Here is a 20,942-nt window from a genome sequence, read left to right as displayed (position 1 = left end):
AAGCAGGAAGTGTGTGTGCTTTTTCTCCTCCTTAGCCCAGATTGACTGATTGTATGACCCCTGCTGTAACTCCGCCTGAGGTTAGCTGACCCAGCACAGACTGGGGTCAGACCTGGAATTGCCTGGGCCAGTACTGCTCACTTCCACACCAGATGGTTTATTTGCCAACTCAGCAATCGGGCAAGACGCACATGGACGCATTTGTTAGATGACTGAGTGCCGTTAAACAGCGTCTGATCCACGCAGCTAAAATGAATGAATTTTTTTCTGTTTCAGGGAGCCTTCAGATCAGGTACAGGCTTGACAATGATAAAGATCCTGACATCTTTAGTCTCGACAGCGGAAACTTGGCGGACGGACATCTCCATAGGGTCAAAATCGACCGAGAAGGACCAAGGGTCCATGTTGAGGTAACAAGTCTTAAAATCATCCATTTTTGCCGTGGGAGCTTTCATCATTGGGAGCTGTGCTTATGGCCTTTGGAAGAAAAGCAGGGTCTGCTTGGGTCCACCAGCAATAAATTCAACTGTAGAAATCAAGAGGGTACCCATGTGAAGCAATTTATTTCGATAATTACAAATCATTGTGGTTTTATTACTTATAATTTAGTTCAAGGTAATAAACCATGTTGGTGCACGTACATTAATTTTGGTATCTGGCAAATATCATCAACTAAGATTTGATTAACACTTCCTAATGAAGAGAAATATTGTTGAAGTTCTGTTAAGGAGCGCTTGTAGATTATTGTTATTGTTTCCGTAATTATGAAGCTATTTAAACCAACGCACCATGGCTAAATGAGGGAACACTAAGAGCATGTGTAATGGTAGGGATTTCTGAAGTGTAATTATGGGCTGGGGTTAAATGCATAAGATAAATATTTGACTGCATATTCACAATAACTTCATTTGTTAACGATCTGGACAGATTAAAGTTGTGCACCTGGGATAGATAAAAACCAGTCTTTCGGATTAGGCTCTAAACTAAGGCCCCATCAGCCCTCTCAGGTGGATGTAAAAGATCTCATGGTATTATTTATTAGAAGAGCAAGGGAGTTCCCCCGGCCAATATTTATCCCTCAACAATCATCTTAAAAACAGGTTATCTGCTCATTACCTCATTGCTGTTGTGGGACCTTGGGCTGCACAAATTGGCTACTGCTTTTCCTACATTACAACGGTGGCTACACTTCAAAAAGTACTTTGTGACGTCCTGAGGTCATGAAAACTGCTGTATAAGTGCAAGTCTTTCTTTTTAAAGGCACATCATAGATAGGAGAAGCAGATAGTCCAATACACGAAAGAAACATCTCAAGTACAGAGAATTACTTTGAACAACGGCAACATCTTGCATTTATATAGCACCTTTAACATAGTAAACTGTCCCAATGCGCTTCACAAGAGCGTTTTCAAAAAAGTTTGATACCGAGCTACATAAGGAGATATTAGAACGGGAGCTTGGTCAAAGAGGTAGGTTTTAAGGAGTGTCTTAAAGGAGGAGAGAGAGGTAGAGAGGCAGAGAGATTTTGGGAGGGAATTCCATAGCTTAGGGCCTAGGCAGCTGAAGGCACGGCCACCGATGGTGGAGGGATTAAAATTGGGGAGGCGCAAGAGGCCAGAATTGGAGGAGCTCAGAGATCTCGAAGGGTTGGAGGGCCGTAGGAGGTCACAGTGATAGGAAGCGGCAAGACCACGGAGGGATTTGAAAACAAGGATGAGAATTTTAGAATTGAGATATTGCTGGACCGGGAGCCAATGTAGGTCGGCGAGCATAGGGGCAATGGGTGAACGGGACTTGATGCGGGTTAGGATATGGGCAGCAGAGATTTGGATGAGCTGAAGTTTATAGAGTTTATAGAGTGCATATATCTATTATGTACAAACATGTCAGCCATTTTGCACACAGCAAAATTGCATTAACAGCTCTGAGATGAATGAACAATCAGTCTGTCTCTGGTGTTGGTTGAGGGGGCGAGTGTTGACCGGGACACCAGGGGCTATAAATTGGGCCGTGCAGCGCACATTTTGTAGTAGCTATGCAACCACCTAAGGAGCCAAAGTGGCATCCGGAATGCGCGTGCACACTTCTAGCATGGCGTGTGCTGGACACCATCTTAGAGCTGAATTCCGGAGGTGAGGTGAGAGTGACTGCCCTTGACAACAAGGCAGCATTTGACCGAGTGTGGCACCAAGGTGCCCTAGTAAAATTGAAGTCAATGGGAATCAGGGGGAAAACTCTCCAGTGGCTGGAGTCATACCTAGCACAAAGGAAGATGGTAGTGGTTGTTGGAGGCCAATCATCTCAGCCCCAGGACATTGCTGCAGGAGTTCCTCAGGGCAGTGTCCTAGGCCCAGCTGCTTCATCAATGACCTTCCCTCCATCATAAGGTCAGAAATGGGGATGTTCGCTAATGATTAGAGTTGCAACTTTGCTGGAAGAAGTATTAATCAGGAAATAGTCGGGGCATGTAATAAGGGAACAGCTATAATTATGGGGGATTTTAATTATCATATTAACTGGACAAATCAAATTGGGCAGAGCAGCCTTGAGGACGAGTTCATTGAGTGCATCAGGGATGGATTTCTTGAGCAGTATGTAACTGATCCTACAAGGGGGCGGGCAACCTTGGACCTGGTCCTGTGTAATGAGTCAGGATTAATTAATAATGTCCTAGTTAAGGATCCCCTTGGAACGAGCGACCACAACATGGTTGAATTCCATATCCAATTAGAGGGTGAGAAGGTTGATTCTCAAACAAGCGTACTGAGCTTGAATAAAGGAGACTATGATGGTATGAGAGCGGAATTGATTAAAGTGGACTGGGAAAATAGATTAAAGGGCAAGACGGTACATGAGCAGTGTTGTTCATTTAGGGAGTTATTTTACAACTTTCAAAATAAATATATTCCACTGAGGAAAAAAGGGTGTAAAAGAAATGACAGCCATCCGTGGCTAAGTAAAGAAATCAAGGATAGTATCCAACTAAAAACAAGGACAAATAAGGTAGCCAAACTTAGTGGGAGGATAGAAGATTGGGAAGTCTTCAAAAGACAGCAAAAAGTAACTAAAGGATTGATTAAGAAAGGGAAGTTAGATTATGAAAAGAAATTAGCAAAAAATATAAAAACAGATAGCAAGAGTTTCTATAGTTATATAAAAAGAAAAAGGGTGGCTAAGGCAAACGTAGGTCCCTTAGAGGATGAGACCGGGAAATTAATGGTGGGAAACATGGAGATGGCAAAAATGCTGAACAAATATTTTGTTTCAGTCTTTACGGTAGAGGACACTAAGAATATCCCAACACTGGACAAACAGGGGGCTCTACGGGGGGAGGAGCTAAATACAATTAAAATCACTCAGGAGATGGTACTCAGTAAAATAATGGGACTCAAAGCGGATAAATCCCCTGGACCTGATGGCTTACATCCTAGGGTCTTGAGGGAAGTGGCAGTAGGGATTGTGGATGCTTTGGTGATAGTTTTCCAAAATTCCCTGGACTCAGGAGAGGTCCCGGCAGATTGGAAAACTGCGAATGTAACACCGTTATTTAAAAAGGGTAGTAGGCAGAAGGCTGGAAATTATAGGCCAGTTAGCCTAACATCTGTGGTGGGTAAAATTTTGGAGTCTATTATTAAGGAGACAGTAACGGAACATTTAGATAAGCATAATTTAATAGGACAAAGTCAGCATGGCTTTATGAAGGGGAAGTCATGTCTGACAAATTTGCTTGAGTTCTTTGAGGATATAACGTACAGGGTGGATAAAGGGGAACCAGTGGACGTAGTGTATTTACACTTCCAGAAGGCATTCGACAAGGTGCCACATAAAAGATTATTACTTAAGATAAAAAATCACGGGATTGGGGGTAATATTCTGGCATGGGTGGAGGATTGGTTATCGAACAGGAGGCAGAGAGTTGGGATAAATGGTTCATTCTCGGACTGGCAACCAGTAACCAGTGGTGTTCCACAGGGGTCGGTGCTGGGTCCCCAACTCTTTACAATCTATATTAACGATTTGGAGAAGGGGACCGAGTGCAACATATCAACATTTGCAGATGATACAAAGATGGGAGGGAAAGTAGAGAGTGAAGAGGACATAAAAAACCTGCAAGGGGATATAGACAGGCTGGGTGAGTGGGCGGAGATTTGGCAGATGCAATATAATATTGGAAAATGTAAGGTTATGCACTTTGGCAGGAAAAATCAGAGAGCAAGTTATTTTCTTAATGGCGAGAGACTGGAAAGTACTGCAGTACAAAGGGATCTGGGGGTCCTAGTGCAAGAAAATCAAAAAGTTGGTATGCAGGTGCAGCAGGTGATCAAGAAAGCCAACGGAATGTTGGCTTTTATTGCTAGGGGGATAGAATATAAAAACAGGGAGGTATTGCTGCAGTTATAAAAGGTATTGGTGAGACCGCACCTGGAATACTGCATACAGTTTTGGTGTCCACACTTAAGAAAAGACATACTTGCTCTCGAGGCAGTACAAAGAAGGTTCACTCGGTTAATCCCGGGGATGAGGGGGTGGACATATGAGGAGAGGTTGAGTAGATTGGGACTCTACTCATTGGAGTTCAGAAGAATGAGAGGCGATCTTATTGAAACATATAAGATTGTAAAGGGGCTTGATCGGGTAGATGCGGTAAGGATGTTCCCAAGGATGGGTGAAACTAGAACTAGGGGGCATAATCTTAGAATAAGGGGTTGCTCTTTCAAAACTGAGATGAGGAGAAACTTCTTCACTCAGAGGGTAGTAGGTCTGTGGAAATTGCTGCCCCAGGAAGCTGTGGAAGCTACATCATTAAATAAATTTAAAACAGAGATAGACCGTTTTCTAGAAGTGAAGGGAATTAGAGGTTACGGGGAGCGGGCAGGAAATTGGACATGAAGCTGAGTTCGGATCGGTCAATGCCCTGTGGGTGTTGGAGAGGGCCCAGGGGCTGAGTGGCCGGGTCCTGCTTCTACTTCTTGTGTTCTTTAGATTTGTGGTTGGGATCAGATCAGCCATGATCTTATTGAATGGCAGAGCAGGCTCGAGGGGCCGATTGGCCTACTCCTGCTCCTATTTCTTATGTTCTTATGTTCTTATGATTGCACAGAGTTCAGCTCCATTCGCAACCTCTCAAATAATGAAGCAGTCCGAGTCCGCATTCAGCAAGACCTGGACAACATCCAGGCTTGGGCTCATAAGTGGCAAATAACATTCGCGCCAGACAAGTGCCAGGCAATGACCATCTCCAACAAGAGAGAGTCTAACCACCTCCCCTTGACATTCAACGGCATTACCATCCCTGAATCCCCCACCATCAACATCCTGGGGGTCACCATTGACCAGAAACTTAACTGGACCAGCCATTTAAATACTGTGGCTACAAGAGCAGGCCAGAGGCTGGGTATTCTGCGGCGAGTGACTCACCTCCTGACTCCCCAAAGCCTTTCCAACATCTGCAAGGCACAAGTCAGGAGTGTGATGAAATACTCTCCACTTGCCTGGATGAGTGCAGCTCCAACAACACTCAAGAAGCTCGACACCATCCAGGACAAAGTAGCCCACTTGATTGGCACCCCATCCACCACCCTAAACATTCACTCCCTTCATCACTGGCGCACCGTGTCTGCAGTGTGTACCATCCACAGGATGCACTGCAGCAACTTGCCAAGGCTTCTTCGACAGCACCTCCCAAACCCACGACCTCTACCACCTAGAAGGACAAGGGCAGTAGGCGCATGGGAACATCATCACCTGCACGTTCCCCTCCAAGTCACACACCATCCCGACTTGGAAATATATCGCCGTTCCTTCATCGTCGCTGGGTCAAAATCCTGGAACTCCTTTCCTAACAGCACTGTGGGAGAACCTTCACCATACGGACTGCAGCGGTTCAAGAAGGCGGCTCACCACCACCTTCTCAAGGGCAATTAGGGATGGGCAATAAATGCCGGCCTCGCCAGCGACGCCCACATCCCACGAACGAATAAAAAAAGACATTTGCACGCACGCAAATAACTAACGCCGTCAGCATGCAAAGTAGGGAGAATATGCAGTGGACCAGTGTGTAACGTTGATTTAAAGGGATAGATGCGATTTTGGAACACAATGCTCCAGTCAACATACTGTCTTAACCTCGCACAGCTGAACAGGTCGTAAACAGCATGGAGGACCCTCCCCCCTCCCCCCCCCCCCCACCAGCACTATTTAAAGGGATTATACGGGATTTACAAGTTAGCTCCTGGATAATTGCTTCTGGCTGCTGATGTATTTAACCTGTTTTTAGAGGTCTCCTATACTTCGAAACTTGAATACTAGGACTAGGGGACATAGCCTAAAAATTAGAGCCAGGACTTGCAGGATTGAAGTCAGGATACACTCCTACACACAAAGGGTGGTAGAAGTTTGGAACTCTCCTCCGCAAACGGCAGTTGATACTAGCTCAATTGTTAATTTAAAATCTGAGATTGATGGATTTTTGTTAACCAAAAATATTAAGGGATGTGGGGCTCAGGCGGGTATATGGAGTTAGGTCACAGATCAACCATATTTCATTGAATGGCGGAGCAGGCTCGAGGGGCTAAATGGCCTACTCCTGTTCCTATCTTCCTATAATAAACTTTCAGTACTCTACAGGGAGTGGGCTGGCTAGCTGACAGGCAACAGCAAGGGCACTGGCAGAGTGACAGGGGTGTGACAGGAATGCTGTCATCCTGAGAGAGGACAGCAGGTTCATGTTCCATGGAGCCACTGCCACTTGCTGCCTCCTGTTATGCACCACTTTCTCCTGCAAGAAAGCGGAACGTGTGTCGATGAGTGTCCTGCAGGATGTTTGGGTGATGTGCCTATCATGGTTGAATCGCCAGTGTGTGTGACCTGTGAGTTGTGGGTGTGCGGCTTGCAACAGTGGTAATATGTAAGGGTGTGTGAAGCATCTGATTGGAAGAGTAGAGTACTGATTGAAAGAATTTATTGGTATGTGGGTGATGGGGGCTGTAGTGCGTGGAGCAGTGGATGCGACTAGTGGTGCAGTTGCTAGGAGACACCACTTGACAGTTAACCTCACTCACCTTGACCACTCATGTCAAAGCATTGAACTTCTTCCTGCACTGCATTCATGTTCATGTTGCTATGCGCCTGGCATTAACTTCGTCCCCTACTACCTCCCACTACCTCGGAAGCATATATCTGGAGGGCCTCTTGCCCTCCTGCAAATATAGGATGCCCTTCCTTCTGCCCACCTCTTGCATCAAGGCCTCTAGTGCATCAGCAGAGAACCTTGGGGCATGCTCTCTCGCAGGCCTGGTACAAACGCAGATCAGCAGATTGGTGAGGTCTGGCATGCAGATTGGAGGATGTGGGATTTAGTCGTGCGCAACCTTTATTCAAAGTTTAACATAACTCAACAGTTTGTAAGTATTGGGACGGGACGTGCATCTGTGTTTTATGTGTGAAATGTCTGATCTCCGTGAGGACTGGTATCTCATATTTTGCAAGTAAGAGGTGCAGGCTGTCTTTAAGAGGTCCGGGGTGCCTTTAAGTGGCGCTAGCCACTCGCGATATCTGGGCCCCCTGCTGGTGAGCAGCCACTCAACAGCGGAGCTCGGCCTGGCTGCTCGCAGCAATCAGATAAATCACCAGGTAGCACAAATGTTATGTGCTGCCTGCATCTCAATGACCGGGTGCGGGTTAATCGTGCACCGCAACCTCCGAGCCCGGTTTTGGGGGTTATCCAATATAACCCCCCAGGTGTACACCCTGCTTCACCCTTCAACTTGTTCCATAGGATCACCTGCCAGAACAGTCTGGTGTGGGACTTGCAGCCACAACCTTCGGGCTCGGAGATGAGATGAGATGAGATGCTACCAACTAAGTCAAGCTGACACTGTGAGAACCCATTTGAACAGAATACACATTTGGCATATTTAAGTACAAATAATTAAATGTAAAAAGCCATATACAGGAAACAAATTTAGAATCATATCACAGAAGGAGGCCATTCATCCCATCATACCTGTGCTGGCTCTTTGAAAGAGCTATCCTATTAGTCCCACTCCCCTGCTCTTTCCCTCCCCATAGCCCTGCAAATGTTTCCTTTTCAATTATTTATCCAATCATGTTTATCAAAATCTTCTTTTCTGTTGTTTCCCTCCTAATTTTCTGCTCTCTTCTACCCCCAACCCCCCCTCCCACCCCCGCCAAATCCATCTCCTTTCCTGAAATCGCTAACTTGGTGGATGCTAATAGCCGCACAGTATCTGGTCCAAGTGGCCATTGTCCCTTTGTGAACCTAGACAGTGAGTGTTGGCAGGTTATTAGAAATACACAGGCAGGCCATTAGTGCTGAGCCAGTACATACATCGATGGTGTCTGAAATGCACATAATAGCTCAGCACTAGCTCGGAATCCTCATAATCTCACCATCCGTTATCATCAGTCATACACACAAGGTCATTTTTAATGTTTTTTTTACATCTTTCTGAATGTTGTATTCATCGAGATAAAGGATGTTAATAATGTGGAACAGTGCAGCATCAAATATTCCCAGATCAGATTGGATTCAGAATACATTTCCCATTGCCCTGACACAACATACCTTAATTCAAACTTCAGCAGTAGAGAAATTTGTGCACAGTAGGGCCCCATAAACAGCATTGAGATTAAAAAACATTTTTTTAGTGACGTTGGTTGAGAGATAAATATTGGCCAGGACACCGGGAGAGCTACCCTGCTCTACTTTGAATAGTGTCATGGGATCTTTTACGTCCACCTGAGAGGGCAGAGGGTGCCTCGGTTTAATGTCTCATACAAAAGATGGCACTTCCAACAGATCAGCACTCCCTCAGTACTGTACTGACGTGTCACCCTGGACTATGTGTTCAAGTCTCTAGAGCATGGGTTTCAAAGAGGGTCTTAAAAAAGGCCAGGGAAGAGGACAAGCAGCGAGGTTTAGGGAGGGAATTCCAGAGTATGGGGCCTAGGCAGCTGAAGGCACAGCTGCCAATAGTGGAGTGAATGGAGGAGGGGGTGTACAAGAGGCCAGAGTCAGAGGAATTAAGAGTTCGGGGGTGGGTTGTATTTCTGGAGGAGGTAACAGAGAAAGGGAGGGGGGTGAACCCCTTAAGAGACTTAAATATTAGAATGAGAATTTTAAATTTGAGCCTTTGGGGTCTGGGAGCTGATGTAGGTCAGCTAGGAAAAGAGTGATGAACAAATGGGATTTGGTGCAGGATAGAACACAAAGTTTTGGATGGGTTGCGGTTTATGAAGGGTGGAGGATGGAAGAATGGCCAGGAATAATAGTTGATTATGGCGGTGATGAAGGCATGGCTGAGGGTTTCTGCAGTTGATCGGCTTAATTAGGAACAGAGGTGGATGATATTAACAACATGGAAGCAGACAGACTTTGTCTTGGGGAGGATGTAAGGTCAGGAACTCAACTTGGGGTCAGATAGGATACTGAGTTGCAAACATTCTGGTTCAACCTGAGACAATGGCCAGGATGGTGATGCAGTTGACGGCAGAGTTTGTGGTGGGAGCTGATGACGATTGCTTTGATTGTCCCTACGTTTAGCTGGATAACATTGAGACTCATCCAAGAATGGATGTCAGACAAGCAGTCTGACAGCACAGAGGCAGATGATGTTACCAAGGGGCTGCGTATAGATCAGTGTTGTTCATTAGAAATCGCCGATTAGCCGCAGGTGTGGCTACGGTGTCACTGTTTTAGCCACAGGCTCTCATTTTAGTAGAAAACACTTTACATGCAATTGCACAATACGGAAAAATGTACTTCGCATTTGTATATTTATTTAAACATCTATCACCATTCAATAACCAAGGAAGTAAAGCAATCACAATGATTAAAAAATATTCGCACGCTCTGCTTTTCATCTTACCATTTTACCAACAAATGCACAAAAAGGTTAAAGTTAACACGTGAATATGTGTATTGAGATCACATGCCCAACGACGGTGTTTATTACTCATTTTTGACGTACAAATCCGAAATGCAATTCGTCACATCTGGAATGATCAGCCATGATCTTATTGAATGGCGGTGCAGGCTTGAGGCCCATATGCTCTACTCCTGCTATTTCTTATGTTCTTATGATTCTTAATTAGCCAAACGTGGCTCGTGGCTGATATATTGGACAACACTGACAAAGAGGAGGGGGGTGAAGAATGGATCCTTGTGGGGACTTACAAGATGAAGGCTTGGGGACGGGAAGAGGAGCCATTGCTAGAGATGCTTTGGCTATGATAAGATAGGTAAGAATGGAACCAAGCAAGGAGAATCCCACTGAACTCAGGGGGAGAAGCATTGCATCAGAATGGTATGATCAACATGCCAAAAGCTGCCGAGAAGATGAGGAGGGAAAATGCCCCACGGCCACAGAAAATACTTTAGCAGAATACAAATGGGTTTATGAGATAATGGAATTAAATACAAGCATGATGAATTGATCCACATAGTTATTTACTGTATGTTAGCATCAGTTACTGAATGCCTTGGTATATGGCCTGCCCTCTTTAATACATTAGAAAAGTCCCCATTTTAGAGCAGTGTTGACTGTCTTATTATTTGCTTTCATCTATATTTGTTGTGCAACATGAATGGAGAGTGCTACCAGAAGCCTGCGCAGAGTGCATTCCATTGTCCAATAATCACATGCAGCGCTGCATCTGGAACCAAATGTGTTCTGAGCCTTCTGGCAGTTTTCAAGATTAATTGCGCAGTGTTCGTATAATATTGCAGTGTGTCCAATTTACACCTGCACCGTTATTATGTATTAGCCCTCATTATGGATGTATTTTGTTTTCTCCACATGCTGCGAGCTGTTCAGTAGTTGTTGCTTTCTCCCGGCACAAATGGGTATGTTCTGCCTGTGACAGAAACCAATCTCAGTCCAATTGGGCAGCTGTGCCGGTGCAAACCTACCTGGAAGCCATTAAATAGGCGTTCATTTCTGTAGCCTGTAGCGGTCACCACCAGTGAAAAAGATAGAAAAGCCTGTTCGCTTCTCTGATAGTCTGAGTAAACCAAAAGAAGAGCAGGTCTCAGCACTCACATGACACCCCGATAGTACCGAAATATTCACCAGAGGAATCGTTTTCAGAGCAGGTAAACAGTTTCACGTAATTAAAACACGACACTTGGTCTAATTAAGTGAGCTCGTGCCACTTACTGCCCAGTACCTTTGATGTGTCAAACAGTTGCATGTACTTAACATTAGCACAGCAGAGGAGAGGCTTCATTACTGCGGCTGGAACATTACCAGATCTGGGATGTAAGAACAACGGAGCAAAGTACTCAGCACCTTTTGAGGCGGGTAGACGACAGAAGTATTCATCCAAGAAGAAAGAACTTGCATTTATATAACGCCTTTCATGACCTCAGGATGTCCCAAAGTGCTTTACAGGCAATGGTGTACTTTTGAAGTCTTCACTGTTGTAATGTCAGAAACGCAGCAGCCAATTTGCGCACAGCAAGGTCCCACAAACAGCAATGAGATCAAGACCAGAGAATCTGCTTTTAGTGATGTTGGTTGAGGAATAAATATTGGCCAGGACTTCAGGAGAACTCCCCTGCTCTTCTTTGAAATAGCGCCATGGCATCTTTTACGTCCACCTGAGAGGGCAGAAAGGGCTTCAGTTTAACATCTCATCCAAACTCCACCTCCGACAGTGCGGCGCACTCTCAGCACTGCACTGGAGTGTCAGCCTGGATTATGTGCTCAAGTCTCTAGAGTGGGACTTGAACCCATGACCTTCTGACTCAGATACAAGAGTGCTACCACTGAGCCACTGCTGACACCCTTCCTAGAGGGCAATTAACCGACAAACATGACTAATGTCAGCACGAGAGAATGATGAAAAAATCCATCCAGAACTTCTTAAGATTTTCAATGATTTTTCATCGTTAGCAAAGCAAATCAACCGGACTCTTCAGGATTTCACCCTTCTGCCCGGTTTTGGACCCTAGTAAAGATGTTGCATTTCTTCTTGAGCCCTAACATACAATTTAATAAAATTCTTTTAAGGCGTTGCTCTTGGTGAATCTTGCTGTATCTGCTGTTTCTAATCAATTTAATTTAAAATGGACTCTACGTTCCTCCAATTCTGGCCTCTTTTGCATCCATGACATCCTTGGCCCCATTACCTGTGCCTTCAGCTGTCTAGAATCCGGCCCATCGAGTCAATGCCGGCTCTCTGCAAGAGCAATACAGCTAGTCCCACTCTCCCGCCCTATCCCTATAGCCCTGCAATTTTTTTTCCCTTCAAGTACTTATCAAATTCCATTTTGAAAGCCACAATTGAATCTACCTCCACCATCCTGACAGGCAGTGCATTCCAGATCATAACCACTCGCTGCGTAAAAAAGTTTTTCCCTCATGTCGCCTTTGGTTCTTTTGCCAATCACCTCAAAACTATGTCCTCTGGTTGTTGACCCTTCCACCAATGGGAACAGTTTCTATCTATCTACTCTGTCTAGACCCGTCATGATTTTGAATACTTCTAAGAAATCTCCTCTTAACCTTCGCTGCTCTAAGGAGAACAACCCCAGCTTCTTCAGTCTATCCACGTAACTGAAGTGTCTATCCACGTAACTGAAGTCCTTCATCCTTGGAATCATTCTAGTAAATCTCTTCTGCACCCTCTCTAAGGTCTTCACATCCTTCCTAATGTGCGGTGCCCAGAACTGGGGACAATACTCCAGTTGTGGCCAAACCAGTGTATTATAAAGGTTCAACATAACTTCCTTGCTTTTGTACTCTGTGCCTCTATTTATAAAGCCCAGGATGCCCTATGCTTTCTTAACCGCTTTCTCAACCTGCCCTGCCACCTTCATTGATTTGTGCACATATACCCCCAGATCCCTCTGTTCCTTTTTTTTAATATTCGTTCATGGGATGTGGGTGTCACTGGCAAGGCCAGCATTTATTGCCCATCCCTAATTGTCCTTGAGAAGGTGGTGGTGAGCTACCTTCTGGACAACTGAGTGGCTTGCTAAACCATTTCAGAGGGTGATTAAGGATCAACCACATTACTGTGGGTCTGGAGTCACATGTTGGCCAGACCAGGTTTCCTTCCCTAAAAGGCATTAGTGAACCAGATGGATTTTTATGACAATTCAGTAGTTTCATTACATTCCTGATACTAGTTTTTTTTAAATTCCAGATTTTGTTTAATTAATTGAATTTAAATTCCTCAGTTGCTATGGTGGGATTTGAACTTATGACCCTAGATTATTGGTCCAGGCCTCTGGATAACTAGTCCAATAACATAACCGCGATGCTACTGTACCCTCTTTTAGAATTGTACCGTTTAGTTTATATTGCCTCTCCTCGTTCTTCCTACTGAAATGTATCACTTCACACTTCTCTGCGTTAAATTTCATCTGCCATGTTTCCACCCATTCCACTAGCCTGTCTATGTGCTCTTGAAGTCTATCACTATCCTCCTCACTGTTCACTACCCTTCCAAGTTTTGTGTCATCTGCAAATTTTGAAACTGTGCCCTATACACCCAAGTCCAAATCATTAATATATATCAAGAAAAGCAGTGATCCTAGTACCGATCCCTGGGGAACACCCCTCCCTCCAGTCCGAAAAGAACCGTTCACCACTACTCTCTGTTTCCTGTCACTTAGCCAATTTCGTATCCATGCTGCCACTGCCCCTTTTATTCCATGGGCTTCAACTTTGATGACAAGCCTATTATGCGGCACTTTATCAAACGCCTTTTGGAAGTCCAAATACACAACATCAAATGCACTGCCCTCATCGACCCTCTCCGTTATCTCATCAAAAAACTCAATCAAGTTGGTTAAACACTATTTGCTTTTAACAAATCTGTGCTGGCTTTCCTTAATTAATCCACACTTGTCCAAGTGACTGTTAGTTTTATCCCGGATTATTGTTTCTAAAAGATTCCCCGCTACCGAGGTTAAACTGACTGGCCTGTAGTTGCTGGGTTTATCCTTACACACTTTTATGAACAAGGGTGTAACATTTGCAATTCTCCGGTCCTCTGGCGCCACCCCCCGTGTCTAAAGATGATTGGAAGATTATGGCCAGTACCTCTGTAATTTCCACCCTTACTTCCCTCAGCAACCTAGGATGCATCCTAACCTTTCTAGTACCTCTTCATCAATTTTTAGCCCATCCAGTATCTCAGCTATCTCTTTATTTACTGTGACTTTGGCAGCATCTTCTTCCTTAGTAAAGACAGATGCAAAATACTCATTTAGACTAGGTCCTTAGCTCTAGAATTTCCTCCCTAAACCTCTCTGCCTCTCTACCTCTTCGTTTAGATGCTCATTAAAACCTACCCCTTTGACCATGCTTTTGGTCACCTGTCGTAATGTCTCCCTCTTGGACTCGGTGTCAGTTTTTGTCTGCTTACAGTCCTGTGAAGTGACTTGGGATGTTTTACTACATTAAAGGCACTATATAAATGCAAGTTGTTGTTGTTGATGATCCTTTTGAAAGAGACATGGACGCTGTTGATAGGAAGTTGGAGGAGTGAGCAAGGAAACAGACTCATGAATAGATTGAGGGCTGCCATGCCCAAAAACTAGACAGAGGGCAGGATACGGATGGGACAGGGGGTGAAAAACCTGACAGGTCCTGATCATTTGCTTTGCTAATGATGAAAGTTCATTGAAAACCTTAATACATTCACTTTTTAAGGGGCCTACATAGTAAGACAGAAAAGGAAGTGGAAATAATGGGGTCCTGGTTTGAAAATCAGACCTTTGGTTTGCATTTTATAGACATCCAAACTCCTCATTTGAAAACAAGATACAAATCATATGGAATCAGAGGCAGCAAAAAAAATGATAATGGAAGCGAGATAGAAATTCTCTAAATAGTGAACAAAATTCTAAATTCAGAACGCCAACTGTTGTGGAACAGCTGTCAGCAATACCTTCCAAAATTGAGCCCAGCCTTCATAACTGAAAGGGATAATGAATTTGAACAGCTACTGCACTCATTCCGTGTAGATATGCTGGTTCAAGGTGTCCCACTGATGATAGCAGTCCTCTGGGACATGGAGCGCAAGAGCCATGTCTGTTCTGATTGCAAAGGTGGCCTGGTGACTGGAGTTGGGCAGGAACGCTGGCGTTCACTGAGGGTAAAGGTCACTCAATAATTCATCAAACCGTGGTCCTGTCTTGCCTGTCATGCTTTGCTGGAAGAGAAAAAAAATAGTTTAATTGTTCATACGCTAGAATCACTTTTACAGTTAAGTAATCTGAGGCATCTACGCAATCTAAGCCGTCATCACTTGCATTGACGAGGGTAAACAGCTTAAAGAGCATTACACATTATTAGTGGAAAACACCCCATCATGTCTCTGGTGCAAGAAAATCAATTACTAGTGATTACGAATTAATCTAAACAGTTCTCCGAATGTTCACTTAAATGGGGAGGTAATGAGAAAGATGATTAATTAGCTACAAATTAATGTAGTAGCTGTGTTCAATTAAGTCCTAAAGTAATTTTTTGGAGCACTTTTTACTTTGGCCCTTCAGCATTGTGAACATTATCAAATGCAATGAGAAAGATGAAAAAAATGAGTAATTATCATTTCTCTTTTTTTAAAAAAAGTGTCCTTCATTAATTTATTAATGAATACTATACCAAAGTATAACAGTGCATCAGTAGGTGATTGAATGCAATGAGTTCTAGCTTTATGCAACCTGTATTTCGTCACAAGATCCCAAAATAGATCTGGATAAGGTAGGCCATTCAGCCACATTCATCCTGAAAGATCCTACAGTTCCCACATCCAAATGTTTCTTAAGCCATCACTCCTGTGCTCGCTAACCTACATTGCCTCGATTTCAAAATTCTCATACTTATTTTCAAATCTCTCCATGGCCTTGCCCTTCCCTATCTCTGTAACCTCCTCCAGCCCTACTGCCTTCCGAGCTCTCTGCGCTCTTCCAATTCTGGCCTCTTGCGCATCCCCGATTTTCGTCGCTCCACCATTGGTGGCCGTGCATTCAGCTGCTGAGGCTCTCAGTTCTGGAATTCCCTCCCGAAACCTCTCCGCCTCTCCATCTCTCTCTCCTCCTTTAAGATGCCTCTTAAAACCCATCTCTTTGTCCAAGTTTTTGGTCACCTGTCGGTGTCAACTTTTGGTTGATAATGCTCCTGTGAAGCACCTTGGGACATTTTATTACATTAAGGGCGCTATATAAATGCAAGTTGTTGTTGATGTTAAATTACTCTAAGGATTTTGCTTTCACTGTCCCACCAGAAGTCTATTGCTCTGCATGAAGAACTTCTTGACGTCAGCCCTAAGTTTGCCTATTATTAATTTGAGCCTGCGTGCCCTTGTCCTGCTGTCACAGTTTAGTTTGAAATAATAATTCAGATTTACCTTCTCTCTAACTCCACTGAGGTGTAGGCAGCAGGACTGTACCTCCCCTTCTCAGCCCTTGAGATTGCAAAATGTGTGCAGGTACTTCAGCAGTTTATTGGTTTTGTGTGTGACGTTTCTGATGGGCTGTTTTGTTTCAGGCAAGCCTCTGACTGTTTGCCTTCGATAGGCCAGTTATCCTGTATCTTTTGTGTTGATGTGTAGTAGACTTGACTTCACATCTGTGCAAACTGTGCAGTGTAACTAGAGCATGAAATTGTCCAAATCATATTTAGGCAGGCGATGTGAGACCCAGCTCCAGCAGGAGATGGTCTCAAGTCACTTCAATTGTGCATCAGCAAAACAATGTGACTGCAACCATTGTAAAGCCAACTTTATAAAATCTCCATGTGGTCCATTGGACAGTACAGCTTTGCCTGACCAGACAACAATGCAATGCAGGCAGTATAATTGGAGTCTATTCATAGAACAACACTCTAAGGAGGTGCCAGTATCTGTCGAACAACAATGTGCTTAGTCCAACATCAACAAAAAGCACAAGGCTTCTAAATATACCAAAAAGCTTCTTATAAACTAAAGGCAGTTATTTCAGAATCTTTGTCAAACTTTTTCACATAAAATAAACCATCATCTGTCTTTGTTTATGTCCCTAAAAAAAGAAAAAAAAATAGTAATTTATTATGTTTTCCATTTAATGTTTTACAGATTGACCATTTCCATACCATGAACTACAAACTGTCATCTGTTTCAGATACAGCATTTAATGGCCTCAAGTCACTTGTCCTGGGCAAGATAGTAGGTAAGCAACATAATAATGGTTCCTACAATGTGACAAATAAAATATGTGCACCAGTGTGTGTTTTTATTATTCGCCTTTCTGAATAATCACAATTAAATATGTTCTCAAAATGAGGAGGTGAGGAGGACATGGCTGAGATAATAGGCTCAGTAATTGCATTGTGCCTTCAGCCTCAAGTTTGAAAACTGCCAAGAAAAGAGAGATAACTTCTTTATCTAACTGATGGGGTGTGAAAGGGTCAGAACAAAGTAATGTAAGGAATCTTACAACACCAGGTTATAGTCTGGTGTTGTAAGATTCCTTACATTTGTCCACCCCAGTCCATCACCGGCATCTCCACATCAGAACAAAGTAAGTTATCGAAGGCTCCATCTATTCCCCAGTGAGTCTATTTTATTAAGAGCTCCGGGTTACCTTACTTTGTTAGGTTTATCTCCAGCAATGTGCAAAATGGAAACATGAGTTAGTACAGAGAGCAGGTGGTCAGCTGAAATTGGGTCGGAACGATATTGTCTGGGATGTATATGTGACCCCAGCACTGCGGATGACTTCCACTTTACCTTAGTTAGTAAGAGCCGAATATGCAAAGTGAAAGAAGTTCCCATTCCCCAACTCAGCCATGCCTTTGTTTAATAAGAATCCAAAAAAATTATCAAATTCTTTCAGGTCTGTAGCATCTTTTTTTAACCTTTTAAAATGTGCATCTTTTTTATTTTGCATCATTGGAAACAGCCTGTTTCAAACCATTGGGTTCCATCCCTTCACAATTTTAAACACCACCCTCAAATCATTTCTTCTGTTCTAATAAAAGCAGCCCTGATTTTTCAAGTCTGAAACATTGAATTAAGTTGAGTGTTTTAAAGAAAGACTTGCATTTCTATGGCAACTTACCATCTTTCAGAAACTCTGCAAAAGCTTCACCTACAAAGAGTTATTTTTTAGGGCAGTCATTGTTATATAGGCAAATGTGGCGGCGGTTGAGTGAAAATGTTGAGCAGGGAACAGGAGAACTCCATGCTTATCCGAACATGGCCATGGGATCTGTAACATCCGTTAGAATAGGCAGACGGGGACTCTGTCCGGTATCTCAGCTGATAGATGAAGTGTCAGCCTAGTTTAAATGCTCGAGGCTTGGACTGTGGGCTGAACCCACCAGATTCTTGGTCAACAATGCTACCAGCTGAATCAAAAGTCGGCGGATATTATAGCCTAGAAATCGCTGTTTGCAATATTGTAAGATTATTTTTCTCTCTCGTTTAGAATACAAAAGGCTAAGAGAAAACGAGACACTGTAGTTATTTTCTAAATTAAAAGAATTCCAAATTGACATACAACATGACAGTTTGTACCAGAAAGAAAGTGGAAACTTCTTTTCTAGCGAGTACAACTCGGGACAAAAAACTGATCAGGTTCCTTGTCTTGGGGAGTAAATGAAGGTCCCTTTCCTAAGCCGTCTTGTTCTGATGTCCGTCCGTGGTTCTCCTGAAAAACCTCTGTAGAATGTACTGTTTTATATGGTTTCCTCTCTATAATCTGCTGCCTAATTATCAAACATCAAAGAATTGATTGACGTTTTTGAGGAGGTAACAAGGAGGGTCGATGAGGGTCACACATTTGATATAGTCTACATGGATTTTAACAAGGCTTTTGACAAGGTCCCAGATGGCAGGCTGGTCAGAAAAGTAAAAGCCCATGGAATCCAAGGGAAAGTGGCAAATTGGCTCAGTGGCAGGAACAAAGGGTAATGGTCGACAGGTGTTTTTGTGACTGGAAGGCTGTTTCCACTGGGGTTCTGCAGGGCTCAGTTCTAGGTCCTTTGCTTTTTGTGGTATATATCAATGATTGAGACTTAAATGTAGGGGGCATGATTAAGAAGTTTGCAGATGATACAAAAATTGGCCATGTGGTTGATAATGAGGAAGAAAGCTATAGACTGCAGGAAGATATCAATGAACTGGTCAGGTGGTCAGAAAAGTGGCAAATTGAATTCAGTCCAGAGAAGTGTGAGGTAATGCATTTGGGGAGGTCAAACAAGGCAAGAGAATACACAATAAGTGGTAGGTTACTGAGAAGTGTAGAGGAACAGATCGACCTTGAAGTGTTTTTATATTCATTCATGGGATATGGGCATCGCGGGCAAGGCAAGCATTTATTGTCAAACTGTAATTACCCTTGAGAAGGTGGTGGTGAGCTGCCTTCTTGAACCACTGCAGTCTGTGTGGTGAAGGTACTCCCACAATGTTGTTCGGTAGGGAGTTCCAGGATTTTGACCCAGCGACGATGAAGGAATGGCCATATATTTCCAAGTCAGGATGGTGTGTGACTTGGAGGGGAACGTGCAGGATAGGGTGTTCCCATGCACCTGCTGCTCTTGTCCTTCTAAGTGGTAGAGGTCGTGGGTTTGGGAGGTGCTGTCGAAGAAGCCTTGGCAAGTTGCTACAGTGCATCTTGTAGATGGTACACACTGCAGCCACAGTGCACCGGTGGTGAACAGAGTGAATGTTTAAGGTGGCGGATGGAGTGCCAGTCAAGCGGACTGCTTTGTCCTGGTTGGAGTCGAGCTTCTTGAGTGTTGTTAGAGCTGCACTCATGCAGGCAAGTGGAAAGTATTCCATCATACTCTTGACTTGTGTATTGTAGATGGTGGAAAGGCTTTGGGGAGTCACGAGTTGAGTCACTCGCCACCGAATACCCAGCCTCTGACCTGCTCTTGTAGCCACAATATTTATGTGGCAGGTCCAGTTCAGTTTCTGGTCAGTGGTGATCCCCAGGATGTTGATGGTCTTGCTGCATGCAGGCACTGACTGCTTCATTATCTGAGGGGTTGCAAATGGAACTGAACACTATGCAATCATCAGCAAACATCCCCACTTTTAACCTTAGTGCATGTCCACAGATCATTGAAGGTAGCAGGACAGGTAGATAAGGTGGTTAAGAAGGCATATGAGATATTTCATTTATTAGCCAAGGCATAGATTATAAGAGCAGAGAGGTTATGCTAGAATTGTATAAAACACTGGTTAGGCCACAGCTTGAATATTGCGTACAGTTCTGGTCACCACATTACAGGAAGAATGTGATTACACCGGAGAGGGTACAGAGGAGATTTACGAGGATGTTGCCAAGACTGGAGAATTTTAGCTATGAGGAAAGATTGGATAGGCTGGGTTATTTTCTATGGAACAGACGAGGCTGAGGGGAGATTTAATTGAGGTATATGAAATTATGACAGGACTAGATAGAGTGGATAGGAAGGACCTATTTCCATTAGCAAAGAAGTTAATAACCAGGGGGCATCGATTTAAAGTAATTGGTAGAAGGATTAGAGGGGATTTGAGGAGAAATGTTTTCACCTAGAGAGTGGTGGGGATCTGGAACTCACTGCCTGAAAGGGTGGTAGAGGCAGAAACCCTCATCGCATTTAAAAAGTACTTGCATATGCGTTTGATGTGCCATAACCTACAAGGCTACGGACCAAGAGCTGTGGATAGCTCTTTATTGGCCGGCACAGACACAATGGGCCAAATGGCCGCCTTCTGTGCCATAAATTTCTATGATTCTATGAATCTCTTTATCAGTTTTCAGGCCTTGATTCCTTATCTCTGCAACTGTCCACATTGTTCCTTCTTATCAGTTACTTCAGGTATAATCTTACGAGGCTCCATTTCATCTGCCATCACATACATTTCTTTCTCTCAGCTTCCTGGGCAATATGCCTCCTGACTTCGGTCAAGCTGACAGCTGTGTTCTTCACCAG

The 20,942-nt window shown here is 43.8% G+C and overlaps 1 protein-coding gene across 1 annotated transcript in view; it reads left to right on the top strand.

Moving 5' to 3' along the window:
• The window catches only part of LOC137323529 (contactin-associated protein-like 5), a 930,346-nt gene that overhangs the window by 863,373 nt on the left and 46,031 nt on the right, over window positions 1–20,942 (top strand). Inside the window, exons 20-21 of the mRNA XM_067987099.1 lie at window positions 277–410; window positions 17,092–17,185. Of these exons, the coding sequence (XP_067843200.1) occupies window positions 277–410; window positions 17,092–17,185 (228 nt within the window). The remainder of the gene's footprint in view (window positions 1–276; window positions 411–17,091; window positions 17,186–20,942) is intronic.

This window comes from Heptranchias perlo, chromosome 7 (assembly GCF_035084215.1).
Source record: "Heptranchias perlo isolate sHepPer1 chromosome 7, sHepPer1.hap1, whole genome shotgun sequence".
In the NCBI taxonomy this organism is placed as follows: Eukaryota; Metazoa; Chordata; class Chondrichthyes; order Hexanchiformes; family Hexanchidae; genus Heptranchias; species Heptranchias perlo.
The sequence above is the reverse complement of the archived record's forward strand: the minus strand, read 5'-3'. Positions and strand labels throughout refer to the sequence as shown.